At 33.2% G+C, this 20,590-nt stretch overlaps 3 protein-coding genes across 3 annotated transcripts; 2 read left to right on the forward strand and 1 right to left on the reverse strand.

Moving 5' to 3' along the window:
* Positions 1–5,432: 5,432 nt before the first annotated feature.
* Positions 5,433–6,895, reverse strand: LOC134230822 (homeobox protein ceh-30-like). Its single transcript, XM_062712682.1, has 3 exons — positions 6,505–6,895; positions 6,140–6,300; positions 5,433–5,945 (listed from the first exon to the last, which is right to left on the reverse strand). Exons 1-3 carry the CDS (start codon positions 6,893–6,895, stop codon positions 5,556–5,558), a joined length of 942 nt encoding a protein of 313 aa, XP_062568666.1. The 3' UTR covers positions 5,433–5,555.
* A 4,359-nt stretch (positions 6,896–11,254) lies between these two features.
* On the forward strand, positions 11,255–13,531 carry LOC134230844 (uncharacterized). The gene is made up of 3 exons (XM_062712699.1): positions 11,255–11,346; positions 12,406–12,626; positions 13,233–13,531. Exons 1-3 carry the CDS (start codon positions 11,255–11,257, stop codon positions 13,466–13,468), a joined length of 549 nt encoding a protein of 182 aa, XP_062568683.1. The 3' UTR covers positions 13,469–13,531.
* A 3,137-nt stretch (positions 13,532–16,668) lies between these two features.
* LOC134230852 (uncharacterized) lies at positions 16,669–17,685 on the forward strand. The gene has a single exon (XM_062712711.1). It carries the CDS (start codon positions 16,669–16,671, stop codon positions 17,683–17,685), a length of 1,017 nt encoding a protein of 338 aa, XP_062568695.1.
* Positions 17,686–20,590: the final 2,905 nt, after the last annotated feature.

Genomic DNA, 20,590 nt, shown 5'->3' on the forward strand with positions numbered 1-20,590 from the left:
GATATGATAAGTTCTTGTTTTTTTTCAAAGAGTTAGCGTTTTTGATACGTTGCTTGTAAAGTTTTTGTGGATTGCGCATGTGTAGCGTAGTTTGGAGTGACATGCTGCATTTTGCACGGAAGGATAGTTTTCATTATGAAATATTTCATAAATTGAAAATAAGCCGAAAAGGTATTTTTATATAGAAGAACGTATATGTCATTCCAGTGTGGATGATATACCGGGATATGACATTTCCAGCAATGGTTGGACTTTCAAGTATTGCTGTCAGAACATTGAAATGAGGTCAGACATCTCTTAATCGTAGAAAATTGACGATGCACAGATAGAACTAAAGAAAGGTTACCATATGATACTTTTTATTGTATGCTACCACTGTTTGCCGGTGTTTGGCTATAAAGAATGACGTTGATAAAAGAAGAATGTCTCTGACAAACCAGTGAAATAAGAAAGACTTTGCACTCACCATTTTTAAGTTATACTAAAGATTTTCAAAAGCAGGTCAAACTCAAAGGTCTTGGATCAAAACTGGTGGTTTTCAAATTTGTTTGTTTGTTACAAAGTACATAACATATTTGTACACAGGCGCGTAGCATCGTTTTTGAAAGTGGGAGGCCAGCCAGAGAAAATTTTCTTTTTTACTAACCTGAAAAAGTTGAGAAGCAACAAAAAAAAAAAAATTCAAAATCTTAGGTCACGGAGCATAAAAATAACCACTCTTCTGTATCAGTTACTACTTTTACTCTGTGTTTTACTTTAAAAATAAGAATCGTCTTTTAGTGAAAGGAGGAGGGTGTTAAAGAGTACATAAAGATATGGTCTATATATATGATAACATAGATATCAAAATGGTAACAAAGAAATAAGGTAGAACGCCATTGTTACGGTATAGTTTCAATTTTCGTTTATAAAACATCTTTAAAAAATTCCTTATTACAGTATATATTCTTATGATCGCAGATTCCGACGGTTGTAGTTAGCAATTTTCTCCAGAATATTGAGAATACTTATTCTTCTTCTAGATCAAAGCGTACAAGGTTTTCAGTGCGATTAGAAAACTTGTTGAATGACGAAAACCGCAGAATGAGAGACTATTTAACCACTAGATTGATAGCATCACAGAACCGACATTACATGCTGCATTGAGTTACACCCAGAGCAAGCTAGGATACACTGTAATTGGTCCTTAATCAAAGAGACGTAACCCAGATTCCACCATAAAACACAACAAAGCTAATTTCTGGAGTAATGTTTTGTGACAAACAAAATTAGACGCAATTTGTATTGACGTTTATAACCTAAGAATAATCCTGTTTTCTTTCATAATTCCAAAAGAAAAAACGGAAATCGGTGACCTCGTGTCTGACATAATAACTCGGGACTTTTTTGTTACGCCATCTTTGTAACATCCGAAGTCTGATTGAGATGGCGGTATTATATGACAGTGATGGATACATTGATATGATAGTAATTTGTTCGTGTTCATTGTAAGCCAAACAATTAAATATAAGGAATCACACCGTCTGGAAGAAAGTTGTATTTTTCGAGACGAGACAACTTCGAGTTATCGACATTCATTTTCGTTAATCTGATTTATGACAGGAACTGCTCATCGTATCTCGGATAGTTATGCTGTTATTGATTGGGAAGTGTGTGTCATAACATTTTATACTTAGACTAATTTGACACAGAGGATACTTATGTTTTAGGGCGGAATTATGATCGACTTCACTACTTTGGTCCACTCTTACTACAGTACAATGTACTCTTTTTCAATGTAATATTGACTGTTTCAATTTACTAAGGAGAGGGTTTAATAATAATGTGGAATAGTTGATAATCTCTTACATTGTTTGTTTCTTTTATAATACGAAAACTATTTTTTAAAACTTGACATAAAAAGGAGTAGATCGTTATTTTTTTTTTAAATGTCCCTCGTAAAAGATTAAGGATGCTCTCTCTCTCTGTCTCTCTGAAAAAAAAAAACAAAATGTATGATTAGCTATGGATATGTATACTCACCGTCAATGGAAACGCAACACCCTAAATTTAGGATGAAAATTATATACAGGTTATAACTATGTACCAAAAAAGTTAGGACATCTTTTACTTTGCCAAATCAGTAATTTAACGCTTGAATGAATTTCTTTCCATTACCGGAAGTTGCTTTTTAGCCCTCTTAACAGAATTCAAAATTTTCCATTTTTAATAAAATTTTTAACAATATTTTGGGTTTTCAAGGCTTTGAAACTGTTAATCATAAGTATTGTTCTAAAAGGCCAGGAAAAAAATCTTTCTTTCTTTACCAAATGTGATGCCTTCATTTCCTCAAAATGACTGATTTTCATTGCTAATGCTAGAAATTCTCAAAATAAAGAAAAAAAGAGATGTAGATGCAAATATACACTATATAACAACTCATCAGGTTCATGTGTTTCAATAGCATAAATGGCAGTTTCTTGACCGGAAGTCAAAAAGTTGCTACACTACGCAAGGTTAGAGAAAATTCGACCGCAATATCTGAAAAACTTGTATTTAAAAATGCCCAAGAATATTAATTTCGCTTAGATTAAGACATTAATAAACTTAATGCATGGTAGAAATCGGGCTGCATTTGTTGTATATGGCGGTGAGTATATATTCTTTTAAATTTTCTTTGTTTAGCCCAATGGAGAATGTTACATACTTTTGACTTGGCTTGCTGGTTTGTATCCATCTAGTAGACTAAACTTTGGAGCAAGTGATGAAGTTAAAAAAAAGGTCGGAGACCGCATCGATTTGAATTTCTCATTTTTAACAAAACATCTTACTAACCTACTCGTTGTTTATGTGTTCTGTGTGTTTGTTTGCCTCGTTAGTTTTTTGTTTGTGTGTGAGGGTGAAGGAGTAAGGGTGTGTTGCTGTGTGTCTTAAGTTCTGTGTTGTAACTTATATAAATGATATTGGTGATGTTACACATATGACAAATAAAGTGCAAATTAAGATATAGAAGTGTGACCTGCACCCTCTAATGAGGGACGAGAATACATTTCTTGCAAAAGTGAAAAAAAAAATTTAATTCATATATAAATTCGCGAAAAAGATTAAAATGAAAATAGCCATTAAACCTCTCTCTCTCTCTCTCAGCTCACACACACACACAATACTATATAGTATATTGACATCCATGAATTTACAGCATGAATTATTCAATTAGAATGAAACTTTTTTTCCTTAGTCCCTGCTTTGTAGATATCGATAAGTTCATGTATCGATTAGTAAATAAGGTGTACTGTACTTGAGAATGACCCCTCTTCTTCATTTTTTCTAGGCTCCAAAAACATCGGAATCTTGACAGGGAAAACGACTAGGTATTTTGTTATCCAGTGAAGATTGAGAGAAGAGGCAAAGATTTCTACAAATAATTATACCTCAAAAAAAATCATTACTTGTATCGTGACATAATATTACTCATTCAATAGCGCGTCGCATAATTGACTGACTTTTATACAGAGTTGATGAGAACGGAACACGCCCTTTTCGTGTTTTTTTAGGACCCCCCCCCCCCTGATGTGGGGTCACGTCACTTTCAATTTATAATTCCTAAAAATCGTTGAAATATTCATACATTCAATCAGGAATCTTATCGAATTTACGATGAGTTTAATGTGGCTAAAAAATGCAGTTTTAAAAATTGGGAGAATGAAGTTTTTAATTTGAACATTGCATTTACTGGACTACAATTAGAGTCCGAAAAAAGTTTACTATTCATTGTTTGAAAATTGAGTCCTTGTGTTACAGATGTTTATATATTTCTTAAAATAAGAAACATAATTTATCTTACTTTCATTTCATTTTTTTTTTTTCTTTTCTCCCTTCTATTTTCAACTGACATCTTATATTTTTCTCCGAGTTTTATGTATTATGGTGACTTTTAGTAAGATTTTTATAATGAGACAATTCCATGTGAACTAATTTACACTTCGATTTTTTAATTCAAGGTTGTTACGCGTGTAAAATAATAACGCACCTGCAACTAAGTATGGAGTTTTTCAGTCTCTGACAAGAGAATCGATTATTATAGTTTTAAAAGAAAAATCTGCAATAAATATAGATAAAATACTTCTTTGTGTTTGGTTATTTTTACGATGACAATGTGTTTTTCTAGAATAAAATTTCAGAAAAATCTTTGTACATATGTGTGTGTAACAGAGGTTCACTCAATGATCATCTCAGACGTGTCATTTTAATTAGGAAAAATCAGTTAATCACTCCGTCTGTCGCCTGTTCTCATTAATGCTCTTGGGGTGTCAATCCCATTAACAGAACGTCACCGACTAAATTTTATATACACAGACAAAAGAAATCATATGAGGTCTGTTTGAAATAATCTCTGTTACAAGTAGAATTCACAGTATTCATGAAAAAAAAAATGTAGAATTTACCCAGATTAAAAATTTACACTATGTTTTATTTAATATATGTTTTGTATCCAATGTTCGCCCATAACATAAGTTGAATGTTTGCAATTTCGTTGTTCTTGGTTTCCCATCGTTTTATACTTTGAATGACTTTGTTTATATATAATTGAATTAAATGAATTGCGAAGAATTTTTATTTGGAATATTTTTTTAAAAAATATTATATACATGTATGTATCCCAAACATTTTTTTAATGATTTTGTCTTTTTTTTCAACTGAACTAAAGTTAAGTTTTTCTTTTTAAGTTTGAATATTACGATTTCCTCATCTATTGTTTTTCAAAAGAAATATTTAGCTTAGAGACATTATTTATTGGGAGTACAATGTATGTTTAACATAATATTCTTATATAAATAAATTTGCACAAACTATTTTAAGAAATCGGTTTGGTTCAATTATGTTGAACAACATTTAAACAAGTCATCCATAATCCTGTATTGTAACAAAATAGTGGCAATTTCACATCTTTCATAAATCGGCCATTGTTCGAACTCCGTGGTCGATCGGTCTCGCTTCAGAAGCGAGGTCGTCGGTGAGTTACCAACGATGTAAATCTTGATGCACTTCTTGGAGAATGTTCGACAACTCTACGAGAGAAAAATGGCATGCTTTCACTTTTAATATGAATAAAATTTGTATACATTCATACATTATACAAAAGAAATCGATTATTCATTTTAACAATTATCGTGTCTTTTTGGACCATCATTGTTTTGCAATAGTTAGACTTTTGAAATTAAATATTTATATATATATACATCTTGTACATGTAGAAATTTTGATTAGTTTTCTTTGTACACCTTCTTTCTGCAATTTTTCATATTACTGTAAAACTAAGCCTAGTCCTAAAACTCGTCTTCTTTCATTAAGATTTGTTCTGTATTTGAAATTACAAATAGTTATGCTTGAAGTAAATAAAATAAAGGAAGTAAAACCACAACATATTTCAGATTTTTATAAAATATATTTATTCACATTTGGCACATAAAACACGCTTGTGATTAGCAAATATCACACATAAGTTCTCTCAACAGAGTTCAGAAATTAGCAAATATCACACACAAGTAATGTTCAGAAATAAATAAATTAAATGTTCAAACACCACTCTTCTCCTGCCCTCGTGGGATCTGTCCTAGTTTTGGTGATGGAAGATTTGGCGAGAGGCTCATGTACGGGACCGGATGTGGATACGACTGTCTCTGTAAGTAGGCAGGGCTGACAGGAAATGACGCGTGGTGAGGAAGCACTGCTGGAAAATGTCCCGGAGATGACGTCATAGGATACTGAGGGGAATGATGTGTGAATCCAGGAAGTTGTGCGAAGTTTGTGGCACTCATGTTGTATGGTGGCGGGCAGGGCAGGCCAAGAGCGGTCAGTTGGGAGACATCCACGCCACCTGTTGGCAAGCTGAATGTCCGTGCGTGTTCGTCGTCCCTCTTCTGTCTCTTTTCCTTCATACGTCTGTTCTGGAACCAAGTCTTGACCTAAAAGCATAATAAAAATATAAATACTATATCATATGAATAAAAAATTAATTATTATGTTTTTTTATGATCAAAATATTTTTAAATGTTATACTAGTATTTTTTTTTATGTAATATTATGAATTTTGTAGAGAAAATGAACTTTTGAAATAATCAGAACATTTTGGTTCATTCATTATAAGAGAATACGTTACCTGCTGATCTGAGAGGCCTAGTTTCTCTGCTAAGGCTTGGCGCTCGTTGGCGGGTAGGTATTTCTGAAACTGGTATCTCTTTTCAAGGTCGTTAATCTGTTCTGTAGAAAATGCTGTGCGGGCTTTCTTCCTTTTGTGCAGATCGTCACTATCATCGAGATCTAAAATAAATATAGAAAATTATTTTTAAAATGCAAAAAAATAATAATAATAATAATAATAATAATAAAAAAATAATTTTAAAAAAAAATTTTCTAAAAAAAAATTTGTAACAAAATTTTATAATATTATCAAATTAAATAATCTTATACTCAATAGTATGGGTTCATTTTAATGTATAGTTTCCAAAGGTTTTTGTTTTATACCTGAAATATAGGAACAGTTGCTGGATGAGTTGCTAGCCTCGCTGATGTGACGAAATCGATCTGGGGAGGGACTCTCTACCCCGGAGTCGCACGAATCCTCCCGCTTCCTCTTTACAGATGAATTTGTTGGCGAGATCAGAGGCAACTTTAGAGGATAACCGTTTCCCATGGTATGTGGCGACACAGTTTTTGTATTTGTAAACCTCTCTGGAGTTAAAAAAGGTGAACCAATCAAGTCCGATCTCTTTATAGGCTGAAAAACAACATCTGAAACAATCTTTGGGGACACGAATTGTTGAACTTTCACCTCCTCTTTCTCCTCATCATGACTGCTTCTGGCCAGGAACTCAATCGAAAACGAGGCCCTCTTCGGTTTGGATTCGGACAACATTGTTCGATTTGTATTTCTTGTAAATCCCAAATATATTTTTAAATGTGTGCTTTTCAATGTTAGCTCAGTGAATGACAGTGAAGGAATGATCTGCTCTTGGTCTGAGATGTTATTAAATACCCGGGATTTTAATTTGTTTAATTACTTCCGTAACTTCGTTCATCCCCCAATTGACACTTAATCCTATTGTTAATCTTCAATGCTGTCTTAATGAGTGGAAAGTATCACCCTTTGTTTAATTTGGCTTGGCTAAAAGGCTGCTTAAACAAACACAAGCCGTGTTTGTCCTATAATGGATAATTACCACGGCCCGTTGATTTTGGCCTTTTTCTGCAATTGACGGTGATTAAGCTAATTTTTCTACACTGTTGTTGTGTAAACAACTTGCTAATCGGTGTTACAATGGGTTCACACTTCTCGTCTTCGATTCCGTTTGAAGTAGCTGATCACGGATTGTTAAGCAAGCCACAAGATTTCAATTATAACTGCTTCATACAATAGATATAATTTACAGGTTTTGAACCATTAGAGCAAAATTATCACATTTTTTCTTAAATCCATAAGAAATTTGTCAAATCTTGTAAAAACTATGTTTATCGAGGTCTATCGATTATTGACTTCACATTCCAAAAATAAAAAGGAAGAACTATAATTTAACAGATAGACGATAAATATTTTCAAATTAAAAAAAGGTTTAGTTAAAAAAAAGCTTATCAGTGGCATTTGTTAGCTCATTTAAAAAAAAAAATTAAATTGGATTTTTCTCAAAGCTTGTGAGACATATTAAATGTTAGATAATTCATTTTCATACAGATCAAATTTTTATTTTTAAATGAATAAAATTAATTTTATTTTCTTCAATTTCAAAATTTAAACTTACAAAGGAAAATTATGAAATCAAAGAAAATATACATACATTTAGTTCCTATTTTAACCCCTCTCCCCCTCTCGATCATTTTAGTAATAAGTATCATGCACATTAAGCATTATTTTCAAAATTAGATTTTTTGCAAAGAATTGAAATTCTTTACTTTTTTTATTTTTAAATTTATTTTACTTAAATATTTTATTGATTTTGAAAATATTCTTTTATCTTAAAATAACAGTTTTTCAACATTATATACTCTGAAAATAATTAGTTGAATTTGGTATTCAAATATATGCATAGTTTGAATAACACACGGTAAGTATATAAATTCATATATTTTCTCTATAAGTAAGTAAGTAATCATTTATTGTAGTGACATTGTGCATTATGGACATTTCAATATACATTGTAAACAAAATACGTCAAACAGAATCTGTACCCGGTCCACTGGATCGATAAGTCACTTTTTTCATTAATAACATTTATATCAATTTACAGAATATCAATTCTTTGTCTCTAGCTACAAATGTACATGTATACACAAAAATAACTCAAAGATTTAATTAATGTGTTTGATGCTTATACATCTGATGGTATAGATTTTGCATTGTATTTTTTTCTTTTAGATATTTTATTAATTTTTTGATTTTTTAAATTCGTTTTACGCTGTAATATACGTATTTTTAATTAGTTTTTTGAGGTAGATTTCAAGAAATCCCTGAATTATAATCATTGCTTCAAAGAAATCTTAATTAAAATAATTCAGTTAATTCCTCAACTGTCTTCATACCTTGTTTATCGGATGATAAATTCTTTAATGAGTTTAAAATTACACTTGATTAAACACCCAACAAGATTATAAAACATCAAAGAAGCTAAGCCAATTGTGCTAATGTCTTTACGCGGAGTTAACAATCGTGTCAATTAGTTGCTAATCATATGTCAATTATTCAACAAAAATTTCTCACCTTTCACCTTAATAAAGTGATAAAACAGCTTTTTAAAAAACCTTAAACCAATAGCACGTAAACTTGAAAATAAATAAAATGTAGCGCAACCATTCAACACATAGAATGTCAGATAAAGGGGGATAATCTGTAACAAAGGGGAGACAATTAGTCTAAATCTGATAGGAACCTGTTTATTGATTTAGTTCTGAAAATATTAAATCACGTTAGTCAATAAACTTGAGTAAAACCTCCAGTATGCGACTTTGACCCGCGAGTAGAAGTGTGAGAAACAAACAGTAGGTGTATTATTGTAATAAAAACACGATCAAGTGACATCAGATGTTTTATTGTTGACTCTGATTATATATTGGCTTGTGTGTGTGAAGAAGAGGGGGTGAGGGAGGGAGGGGGCATGATTCAATCACTGTCATTCTCTTTTAAAAACAACACAGTTTATTTGACAAAAATATTCTCATTTAGAAAAAATAGACAGAATTCTTCAAATATTAATTACTGCATAACAGCGATGATTTTTATAAATAAATCCGATAGCAATAATCAAATCGACTGTTCAAAAAACAATAATAGCATATTGTTTTTTATTGTCAGTTGATTGCCAAATTATTAGGGTTTATCTCATTAAACCGGAACCCTGTGTTTAGGATTTCATATGGGAAAAAATATTAAATTTTCTTCGGATAAATCAGATTCTAGTTGTTAATGGGGTTTTCCCCCTTAAATTTGGCTGCATTTCATTTCCGGAAATTTAGGTAATTATCAATTTTTCATTTCCGACATTTTTTTGTTTTCATTTCCGACATTTTTTTGTTTTCATTTCCGACATTTTTCATATACCGGTACATATGTAGTACCTATAGATTTAATAGCTTTACTTATGAAAAATTTAAAGGAATAAATCATAAATAAATCATTTAATTCTAATTTTGTAAATTAATCTGTCAGTGACTTGGACATAAGTATGATGCTGTCACTGACATTTAATTTAGTGCACATTAAACGTGTTGAAAATTATTTATACTCATTGAACTCTTTTACCTAGACTTGGTGCTACATGTATGCATATATTATGCATAGATGATTTTATTATTTTTATTAATATTTTGGTATAAATACTTTCAAAATTCCATTTTCTTTTACTTAGAAAACATTGAATTGTCGCACGGGTAAATTCCGGAAATGAAAAAGAAATTATGTCGGAAATGAAAACAAAAAATGTCGGAAATGAAATAAAAAAAAATGTCGGAAATGCTATGCATATTTCCGGAAATGAAATGCAGCGAAATTTGTCCATGCCGAACTTGCGTCTGTGGGTGGGGCGGGGGAAGGTTTTTTGTTTTGTTTTGTTTTTTTGTTAATAATTTTGTTTGAAAAAAAAAAACGGCTTAAGTAAAATAAGTCTAGATAAAATTTATAAATTTTTTCGCCTGAAAATCACATATTTTGACCAATAATTTAAAACCTTTTCTTTCGTTTTTTTTTTAAAGTACTCAATAATTGTTACTGATTAGCACTTAAGTCGTTAAAATCTTGATTTAAGGAAAGGTTTTTATTGCTTACTAAGTATTTATTTTTTTTACACCCCCGAATATGTTACTTTTTAGTGCAAAAAGGTCACGCAATAACCTATGCGCATTGATTTGCAGGATTTGTTCAATGATAAATATTATTCAAACTATATTTATCACCATGGTAACATCTGATAAAATATGATCAAATTTAACATGTTTAAAGTAATTTACTAAAAAGTTTAAGTGCAAAAAGATCAAATTAATTGTACCCTAGATAAGTATGATGCACACTGACCCCTTATTTTTTTCTACCATTTTGAGTCGCATATGAGTACTTAAAAAAAAAATCTTTAAAAATCCTTGATTTAAAGAATTTCACGAGTGACATATCTTAAGGACCACTTATAATACACGATTCAAGAAAGTTCGAACACATGGACAATTAGATTTTATAATGCGGTCCGTATTTCAGTAATTTGTACATAAATATGGGAGTTGAAAGGAGATTTAAAAAAAAACAGATCTTATTTCTCATGATTTCTCGAATGTACTATCACCATTGGCGTAGTCACAGGGGGGGGGGGGGGGCAGCGGGGGCACTAGCCCCCCTTTCAATCTTGTTTTTTTTGCTTGTCAAAGAATTTCAGGAGTTGAGCCCCCCCCCCTTTAAGTTTGTGCTTACGCCTCTGAGTATCACGCTGATATAATATTCCTCCAAACATTAAATAAAAATTAGAAAGTAACAAACACAAGATGAAATAAGGAAACATTTTGAAAACACAAGTACTTGACATGCACCTAAAGACTGAATCTTTATTTTGAAATACACGACACTGTATCTGATGCATGCCTTTATTATATCTATACATAAACAGTAAACAAATTTTAAATCAAATAATAGTTTAACCCCGGAATCCGGTGACGAATTGATAAAAAGTGGAGATGTCTGATTATTCCTCAACGTGCTATTCATTTGATATCACTGGGTGTAATTTCTGACTTATTGTGAACTATGGTGTATACGATAGGCTCCCTGTTAATTCTAGCCGGATTTTCTACGGCATTTCGGTTAGGGAGCCGAGATTTATGTACGATCAATTTTTGGTGAGTACGTTTAAGTTGTTGGCATTATATCTATAATAAATATAATTCAATAAATTCAGGGCTCATTCATCAAAATACATGTATACTAGTACAAGCACGGATCCATAAATTTTTCAAAAAGGGGAGAGGGAGAAGAAGAGAGTTATCATATCGTACAATTAACATTTATACATGTAGTTAAAGCAATACGAGCTGCATGTTTGACATCGGAAAAAAATGTTGCAAATTTTGTAATGAACTATTTCAAGGACAGAAAAATAGAACATTTATAAACTTCTGTTGGTCATTTTTGCTATGAAAGAACTTTTTATACGCGTCGATTAAAGTAAAATTGAATTATTGTCGTCCTGTACAATAATTATTTCTTATATAATATTGTATATTCGATTATACAAAAAAAAATTCTTCTGAAACATTTTTTTAACTTTATTTTGGTTTTATTGATCATAAAGGTCTAGATTACATACAGATTAATAATATAATAATACAAATAAATTCTCAAAGCAGCTCATATTGCTTTTTAAAACTAACTCAATAGGATGCAGGTTGGAGTGTGGACATACCAAGAGATTTCAATATTTTATTATCTGGTTATCATGTAGTCTATTTCATAGAGAAAATACGTTTTTCTTTGACCAAGTTCATTATTTTATTTAAAAACCACTAAGAGATTTAAGAATTTGAAAATATACTAAGTCATGTCTTTCAATTGGCTGTGTATATTACATTAGACTTTTGCTGAACATTCTCTATAGTAAAAATACCGAAAAAAATTTGGAACATTCTTCTCTCTCTCTCTCTCTCTCTTTCGCAAATCCAAAGAGAGTGGACTGCAATTTTTGTTCGCCTCCGGATCAACCACTGCTAGTATATACAATTCAACTTCAAATCAATCATGTTCTCTAATTTTTTATACTGCAAAGAGTTTAGTAATGAAACAATATTTACCGGTCCCTTTACGCAACACATGCGTGTTCTATAAAAAAAACAACACCAAAATATGATTATTTATGTAAGTAAAATAATAATATAAAGTATATGATTGAATTTATTTTCCAGGAGTAGTAACAATCCTCTAACTCGGGGTGTGCAAACAAAGAATTCGACCTGCACCTCTGGTAGTATACTATGGAATTATCCAGAGGGACGTATTCGAGTACATTTCTCTGACGTCCCGGATCAACTCTGTATCACACGTGGTATAGCTGCCGAGGATGACGTCATCACAAATGTTTATTACGAAGATGGAGAAATAGCCCGGGACCTTCAATTCAACGCCGGTTAGTACACCCCAATTCTATTTAAAAACAATTGGCGTAAACGAAGGGTGGGTTGAAGTGTGCCCACATATTGAAAAGTCGGAATATTTAATATGTAACTTATACTTTCTTAGGGCGTAATAGTAAATGTATGGGTCAGCGCATTTAAATAAAATATGAAATTCATCTCCTATTTCCTTATATTACAAATTCTTCTTTCTCTTGCAATATCATACCATCTTCCTGCTTCAATTGGAAGCTTAGCATTTCCTGTTCTAAAAATACAATATTTCATAGAAAGTTTAGAAGGTAAATTCTACAAATATTTCTCAAAAGTTATTGATTTTGAATTCCATTAAACATATCTATCTTTCATTTTGTTTGATTTTCTTTTCATCGACCACAACTCCATTGAACATTGTACTCAATCTTGCTGACCAAAAAGTGTTTTATTACATTTTGCGTTCTTGACTTTTGCAACAACGCAAAATGTAATAATCCAAAAATCGTGTCATTCCTACTTTCAATTTGCTTCCGACGCCTATGCCCATTCTATTTCCATTGTAGACATAGTGGTATGTCACGTACTAATCAAAACTTGTTTCTTTATTTTTCTGTACACTACAGATGGTAGATCCTGCTTCAATCCCACCGGTATGGAAACATCAGTAGTGTTTGAGGGGCCTACAAGAATGCGCACGTACATGGCATCATTTGCGTACGAGTTGATCATGACCTCAAGTGACCTCGGTTTAGTGGACAGAATGCAGTCTATGTTAAACAATTTTATTCACACAGCAATTCGTCCATTTGGCAATCTTCTACGAAAATGGAATATCCAAATAAACATTGATCAAATGTAAAATTTGAGATGATAAAAGAAACTGTTCCCTTGGTTGAAACCGTTAATAATACTAATGATTTATGTATAACAGTAATATAGGTATTCACAAAAATAATAATTTTAATGGCTATTTTTTGTTTTGTTCAAATAAAAAATACATATACTTCATATAGTTTTTGTCCACTTTATTTTTTCAAGTTCAAGCTTGGTTCAAGCATGATTAAGTTATCTGGGAACGGATCTGCTTAAAAACTGTTTACTCACCCAGAAAATGTAGGTCAGAACCAACATCTACAGCAAGTCTGGTATTGTCTATCCCCTATTTTCATTACCCATGTCGGTTTAATCACAACAAATATTATCTTTGTCATTTATCTTGAAAATGTAGGTCTAACTCAGCAGTCAAGGCTCATAAGTACATCTTCGCTAGCCAAGAGTTTCTGATACGCTACTCTCCTCACAAACCCTTGACCTACGGTGTTCATAGAAACGGAATTTTTTTTCCAGAGTTCTGATTGGATTTCAGTAGACCCAGGTCGACCAATCAGCAATCGTTTTTGGTAAATGACGATATTTGCGTTGGGGATACATCTTCACTCTTTAATCCCGGAAATGAAAAAAGCAAGTAAACAACGATCCGTACGAAAACATTCAATTCTATGAATAGCCATGGTGTCATCCAATATCTTCTAAATATGTTATTAAGAATCTATATTGAAGCTTCAGTTTTGTTCTATAAATAATAAATAATCATAATTCAATTATTGATTGATTGATTTTATATTGTTTAACGTCTCTCTCGAGAATTTTTCACTCATATGGAAACGCCACCACTTGCCGGTGGAGGGCTACAAATTTTGACCTATGCTCGGCACTTAGGGCCTTTGAGCAGTGAGGGATCTTTTTCGTGCCAACACCTACTGCGACACGGGGCTTCGGTTTATAGGTCTCATCCGAAGGACCGGTCTCCACGTCCCTCAATGGGATTCGAACCAGCGACGTAAGGATTGACTCCTTACTTCGCGACTCTAGAGCAGACGCTCTAACCACTGCGCCACGCGGGCGACTAATTCAATTATTGCATGCTTCTTAATTTTTCTTGAAAAAAAAAACATTGATTTAATTTTTTAAACACGTGTCTTTATTTTTGGCGATAACGTAATCTGTGCGTACCTGGTAGATTCGAGATCACGTGACGAAAAACAATCCCGTCTTTTGACTTCACCGTATGCCAAGGGTTTATATGATGAGAGGAGCGTATCAGAAACCCTTTGGCTAGCGAAGATGCATAAGTAGAAACGCCATCTTTACTTATTTGGTTTAAATGTGGCTAAAATTTACTATTCTACTTTGACCTGGTTACTCATCTGGAAAATGTAGGTCAGAACCAACAACTGAAGCAAGTCTGATACATGTAATATCCATCCCTAGAGACATCATTTAGGCTAGTTTGTTTTTTTTTTTTTTGGGGGGGGGGGGAGAAGCTAGAAAGTATAGGAGTGTTGTTTTAAGCGTATGGGGTATAGATTTTCACAGCTTCGGAGTTAGAAGCGAATTAGGTCAAGTCTTTTTTTCGGCATTTGAAAGATGTAGTATTCCATCAGCACGGAGGGTAGCAATAGTTAAGCTTTGTATCGATTCTTTGTCCAAGTTTCATATACGTCTTTTCGATAGATTACATATATACTGAGTATTTACGGTGACCGAGTGGTCAAAAAATGCATGGTTCTGCTTTGCACAATCTACGACTTGTATGGGGCTTGTTACTGTTAAAAAAGCGAAAGAAAACGTGTTTTATTTAGATCCTATAAATAAAACTTAACTAAACTTGTTTAAAATGTAAACATTGTAATTCCAACATTTTCCCATTCAGTCTGTAATTGTAACGGGAAACACACGGCATTGAGGAAACGCAAATTAAAATCAAATGTATACCTGGGTTTGTTTTTTTGTATGATTTTCTAACTTACCTGAGCTTTAACCAATCTTCAATCAACAAGTAAACTTTTATAACTTTGCAAATTAAACCAAAGTCAAGAAAATTATTTACCACAGAAGTTGTGAAAGGAAAGGATTTTTTTCCCCAAGAAAAGTACATCTTTCAGTAAGAATGAGAAGATATAACCTGATAGTAAAGAAAATAAACTGTAGCAGGTCAAGTCGTCTCTAGAGATATCTCCCTGTCTTGAGTTTTTTGATCTGCTGATAGAGAACAGACGAGCCTTTTGACTTGGATGAGGATTGTAGCCCAATACATCGGATATGTAGGTTGTCTATTTCTGTTTCTTAGCAATACATAGGAATATACCAAAAGAGAAAAAAATCTTTTGTTTAAGAGCAGCAGGGTCTACTTAACTCAAATGAACATGGTGGTCCATGGGCCCATTTTTTATGAAAATGACATGGAACATGAAATCTTTTTCTCTCCTAGCTTCTAAGGATCTTAAATGAAAGTACACAGTTTGGTGGCATTATCTGCAAAGAATTTAAGGTGGACCAAAACCCCTTTTGCCAGCAAAGATCCATTCCTTAGGACTAATTAATGCTATATATATTGTCAAAAAGTAATTCAGTGACATATTAATATACATATAGTGTAAAGCAACCTCTATCTATTTAGATTTATTAACGCGCACCTGACTGCTCACGTGCATATCATGTAATGTGTTATCAGACAAAGTCCAAATAACATCAGGGTATAAATACCTTACCTGTACATCTGATATAAGTCATAGGTAGGAGGCTCCCAACAAAAATGGCTGCCAGTAAACAAAATATCCACTGGGCTCTCCCCAAGAGCATATCGAAATGTGTAAAACCCACGATCTACCCATTGATATGTTATGTGAGGATTGTGATGAATTCATTTGTGGTAAATGTGCTAAAACAGATCATAATGAACATGAATTGAGCACTATACCCACGGCAGCCACCAAAAGGAGGAGAGGTTTGCTTTCATTTCTGAAGAAGATCGAGGAAGAGGATCTGCCTGGAATTGATGAGAAGATGGAGGAAGTGTCCGAACAGATAACAGAAAATGAAGAACTATGCGACTCTGAGATAAAAAAAATTCAGAAGCATGTTGAAGAGATAATTGCCAAATTGACAGAAATCAAGAAAAATAATGAACAAAGACTGAGAGATAATTTGGAGGGAAAAAATAAAAATTTGGATGAAATGAAATATGAGCTAAACAAAAAGAAGAAAGAAATAGAAGAGATGGTAAAGTTTATGGAGGAAAACAGCAGCACCATGTCAGATTACGGCTTCATGGACAGCCACAGGGAACTGACAAAAATGCTTTCTGATCAGGATGTCGATATAAAGGACTGTAAACATTCAGTGAGATACGTTAAAGGAGAAATCAGTGATGAGGTACTGGTGAAGATGATTGGGAAAACTCTGGATTTTGATGATATCAGTTTGACTGAAACAAATTCATTTAAATTTGAAGATAAACATATAGGTGTATTGAGGGCATTGTGTGAAGATCAGTGTTACATACAACAATTAGGGTCGGATAACATTGAACAAGTAAATAAACAAGGTGAGATAAAACAGAAATATAATATCAAAGCTGCTAACGACATTTGTGTAACTGATACTGGTGATGTTTATTTCACTGACTATTATAACAATTCCATCGGCCGTCTGTCACCATCAGGATCTGTGTCTACAGTCATCAGTACAGATCCACTGGAACCAGTAGGAATCTGTCAGTCAGTGGACGGTGGACTATTGGTCACCTTGAAAGACAAGGAATCGGCTGAATGCAAATTAGAGCCTCAAAGTAGACGTCTGGTGAGACACATCACAATGACAGGTGTCATCCATGAGTATGAGTACCAGGAGGACGGTCAGACCAGACTGTTTACATTTCCATACAGAGTCACACAGAACAATAACAGTGATATCTGTGTTGTGAACATAACAGATATTTTAACTGGTGATCTACCGATTTTGTCTCCCTCTGGTCGTATGAAGTCTGTCTACCGTGGACAGAACCCGGCAGAGGTCTTTTTTCCAGGTGATGTGGTGTGTGACTCCCTCTGTAACATCCTTGTTACTGACGAAATTAACAAACAGATTCATCTTCTGAGTCCCGACGGGGAGTTCTTGAAGTTCCTAATGACGGAAAATGAAGTGAACCATCCAATCAAATTAACCTTCTGCAAGTCTACACTGTGGGTCGGATATGTTGAACAAGTTGTCAAAGTGTTTCAGTACAGAGTATAATGTACGTGAATTGAAGACCGAGTCCAGGGAATTTTGATGTCAAGTCAATGAAAATCATTTAAGAAGCCTGATCGGCTTGCTGAATACCAAAATTATACACATTCAATGCAGTATATATAATCAAACTGTCTTTATTGCATTAATTTCATTCATGTATTATTTTTACTTATCGTAACAGATGGTTTGTTCAGTAGTGAGTATTTGAAAAAGTTATTGTAATGTACCAGTAATCTATCAGTCTGGTATTGTGTTAAAATACTCATGACAGTTTATGGAGGAAAAATAAAACATATATATTAATGCATATAGTCTTTATTCATTCAACGCAACAAATGAAAATAAATTATAAGTTACATAAATTTAATGATGTATAGGTAAATATGGTCTCAGATATTTCTTCCTCGGACTTGCCTAAAATTTACTTTTTAAGTCCTGGACTTGACCATGACAAAAACAATTTTTGAACCCCTGTTTCATACCAATTGTTAGTCCATTATTTATACACTGAATTGACCACGGATTTTTTTCCGTTATTTCCTGATTATGACAACGAGCACACGGCGGGTGTGACCGGTCGGCAGGGGATGCTCACTCCTACATGGCACCTGATCCCACCTCTGATGTTTCGGTGGTCCGTGTTTGCTCTGCTCTTATTTTGTATATTTGTTTAATGGACGTTGAGATTGAATACTGTTCATTATTTCCATATCCTTCTCATAAAAAGAACAAGCATGTGTTGTCAAATTGTATTGCAATGACCTGGGGCCCGTTTCATCAAAAGTCGTACATTTAAGCCTTAACTTAGGCGTACTTCCGGGGCTTACGCCACAATTTAGTCGGGTGTAATTTGCGTTTCACCAAGTGGCGTAAGTCTAGCCGTAAAAGATACGCTTAGTCGCAGGACTAAGTCCTTGACAACGTGGCATTGCGTAGGCGCAAAAACATGTACATTGCCCAATGCGTACTTAAATTGTAGCACGTTCAAAGTACAGAATAGCACAAATTATAGATAAATGAACACTTCAGCATTTGAAACATGCATGGAGTTATAGTTTCAAGTAGGAGACTTGTATCTTATAAGAAATCTATAATAATTATAAAAGTCCTTTAAATTGAAAGGAATAAAAGGACAAAACATGTACATGCATTTCAGAATTAAGCCAAATTATTTATTTTGGAATTTTTATTACAGCCCACCCATCCCCCTCTTCCCGAAATTGATACAAGTCAATGAATTTGCCTTTGATAATAAATTTCATGATTCGATTAATACTGATTCAACTGATAAATACTTAAGAAATAAAGTCCGCGTTTTCGTGAATATTGCAGAATAACCTCCTCGGTCTCGAAATGTTGTTTGAAATATAAAAGTCGAGGCTTTTATATTTCAAACAACAGTTTGAGACCGTGGAGGTTATTCTACATCATTCATGACAACAAGGACTTTATTTCTATTCTACTAAGGGCGATAAATACGGCCGATTGTTTCCTCTATAGAGAAACGAATTAGGTCACCATGTCTCGATTACGCTGTTCTATTTAACACCAGAGAGAAATTTTGCTGACTTACCTATATATAGAATGCAGATGATTTCAGCTTTCGTTGCATTAAAAACAGTCTTGTTTAATTACAAATTTGTTTGTTATATGTATTGATCAGTTAAAATGAATAAACAAAAACAAACAAAATCATGTTCTTGTTTTACTGCTAAAATCCATAGGCACTTGGGGTAAGGACCCCCCCCCCCACCTTTCCATTTTTTTTCTTTTTAAATCAGGATTCAAGTCATCTTTTTCCTCTTTTTCTAATCTAATATGCACTATATGTTATCAAAAATGCAACTATTTTGTCTCTACAAGCTGTTTTTAAAAATGCCGTTTTCCACTGATACATATAAAGAGAGAAGGCTTGCAACTCTTTTCTAGTCATCCGCCTCACCTCGCTCAAACTTTATTTATTTATTTATCTAAATCAGTATAAAACATGGGATATGCATACATCAATAAATTTGTTATACATTCCTCTTCCTTTTCATATTTCGATTTAATTTTTATATGCCCCCGATTTGTAAATATTTCGATGAAATCACCCGCATCTAGGGTAAATTTTTTCATGTGCACCAACCGGGACGGAAGTACCCGGTATTTTAGGGCGTCATCATAATGTGTAATGTTATTCGGAACATTAAATTCGAGAGGGATTCAATCCCAAATTTTCTCGTCATGTTACATGTAACGGTAAGTTCGATATATCACAAGAAAGCTGTAACTAGTAGATTCTGATGGATACAGATTCACTTTCAACACACGATATAATCAACCAAATATCGCAATATTGTTATTACAAATCCTGAATTTTTTTTAATACAGAACATTTGTAAAATAGAGTTATCGTTCTTTGGTACTTCCGTCCCGGTTGGTGCACATGAAAAAATTTACCCTAGATGCGGGTGATTTCAATGTGTTCAATGATATTGAGTTCAATGAGTTCAATAAAAGATACCCCCACCCCACCTCCCATATCAATATAGTGACATTGTCCATGTTTTGCTATGGGAAACCCAAAATATGTGTCGAATCAAAAAGTATACAATAAGACACAATGGCAATATGCAATAAAGATGATGTGAAAGTTTCATCAAATTTCAATCAGTGGTATGAGAGGAGTTGCGAATTGTGCATGCCTTCATTATCTTTGCATGTTACTGTATTTTACTTGATTATTTAAGAGTCAAATAAGCACTTGACATAGCCATAATTGCACACGATTGTTGGAGTCATAGAAGTTGTTTTCATCCCGCCGCCATCTTATTTGTATTAGCCAGAGTTTCGTATTTGATTAAGTTGTATTTTGTTATGCGATTCTATGTTATAATTGCTTGTGAATAACCACAAAATTAATGTT

This window comes from Saccostrea cucullata, unplaced genomic scaffold, assembly GCF_032062105.1.
Source record: "Saccostrea cucullata isolate Sc308-1 unplaced genomic scaffold, CSIRO_AGI_Scuc_v1 ctg1919, whole genome shotgun sequence".
Lineage (NCBI taxonomy): Eukaryota > Metazoa > Mollusca > Bivalvia > Ostreida > Ostreidae > Saccostrea > Saccostrea cuccullata.

Excerpts from the sequence above, each read along its gene's own strand:
- LOC134230844 (XM_062712699.1), top strand. The coding sequence starts at position 11,255 with ATGGTGTATACGATAGGCTCCCTGTTAATTCTAGCCGGATTTTCTACG. Across the intron at positions 11,347-12,405 it reads TTATGTACGATCAATTTTTG|GAGTAGTAACAATCCTCTAA; the intron begins GTGAGTACGTTT and ends TTTATTTTCCAG. Across the intron at positions 12,627-13,232 it reads GGACCTTCAATTCAACGCCG|ATGGTAGATCCTGCTTCAAT; the intron begins GTTAGTACACCC and ends TGTACACTACAG.
- LOC134230852 (XM_062712711.1), top strand. The coding sequence starts at position 16,669 with ATGGTAAAGTTTATGGAGGAAAACAGCAGCACCATGTCAGATTACGGC.
- LOC134230822 (XM_062712682.1), bottom strand. The coding sequence starts at position 6,895 with ATGTTGTCCGAATCCAAACCGAAGAGGGCCTCGTTTTCGATTGAGTTC. Across the intron at positions 6,301-6,504 it reads CAACTGTTCCTATATTTCAG|ATCTCGATGATAGTGACGAT; the intron begins GTATAAAACAAA and ends TATTTATTTTAG. Across the intron at positions 5,946-6,139 it reads TAGGCCTCTCAGATCAGCAG|GTCAAGACTTGGTTCCAGAA; the intron begins GTAACGTATTCT and ends TTATGCTTTTAG.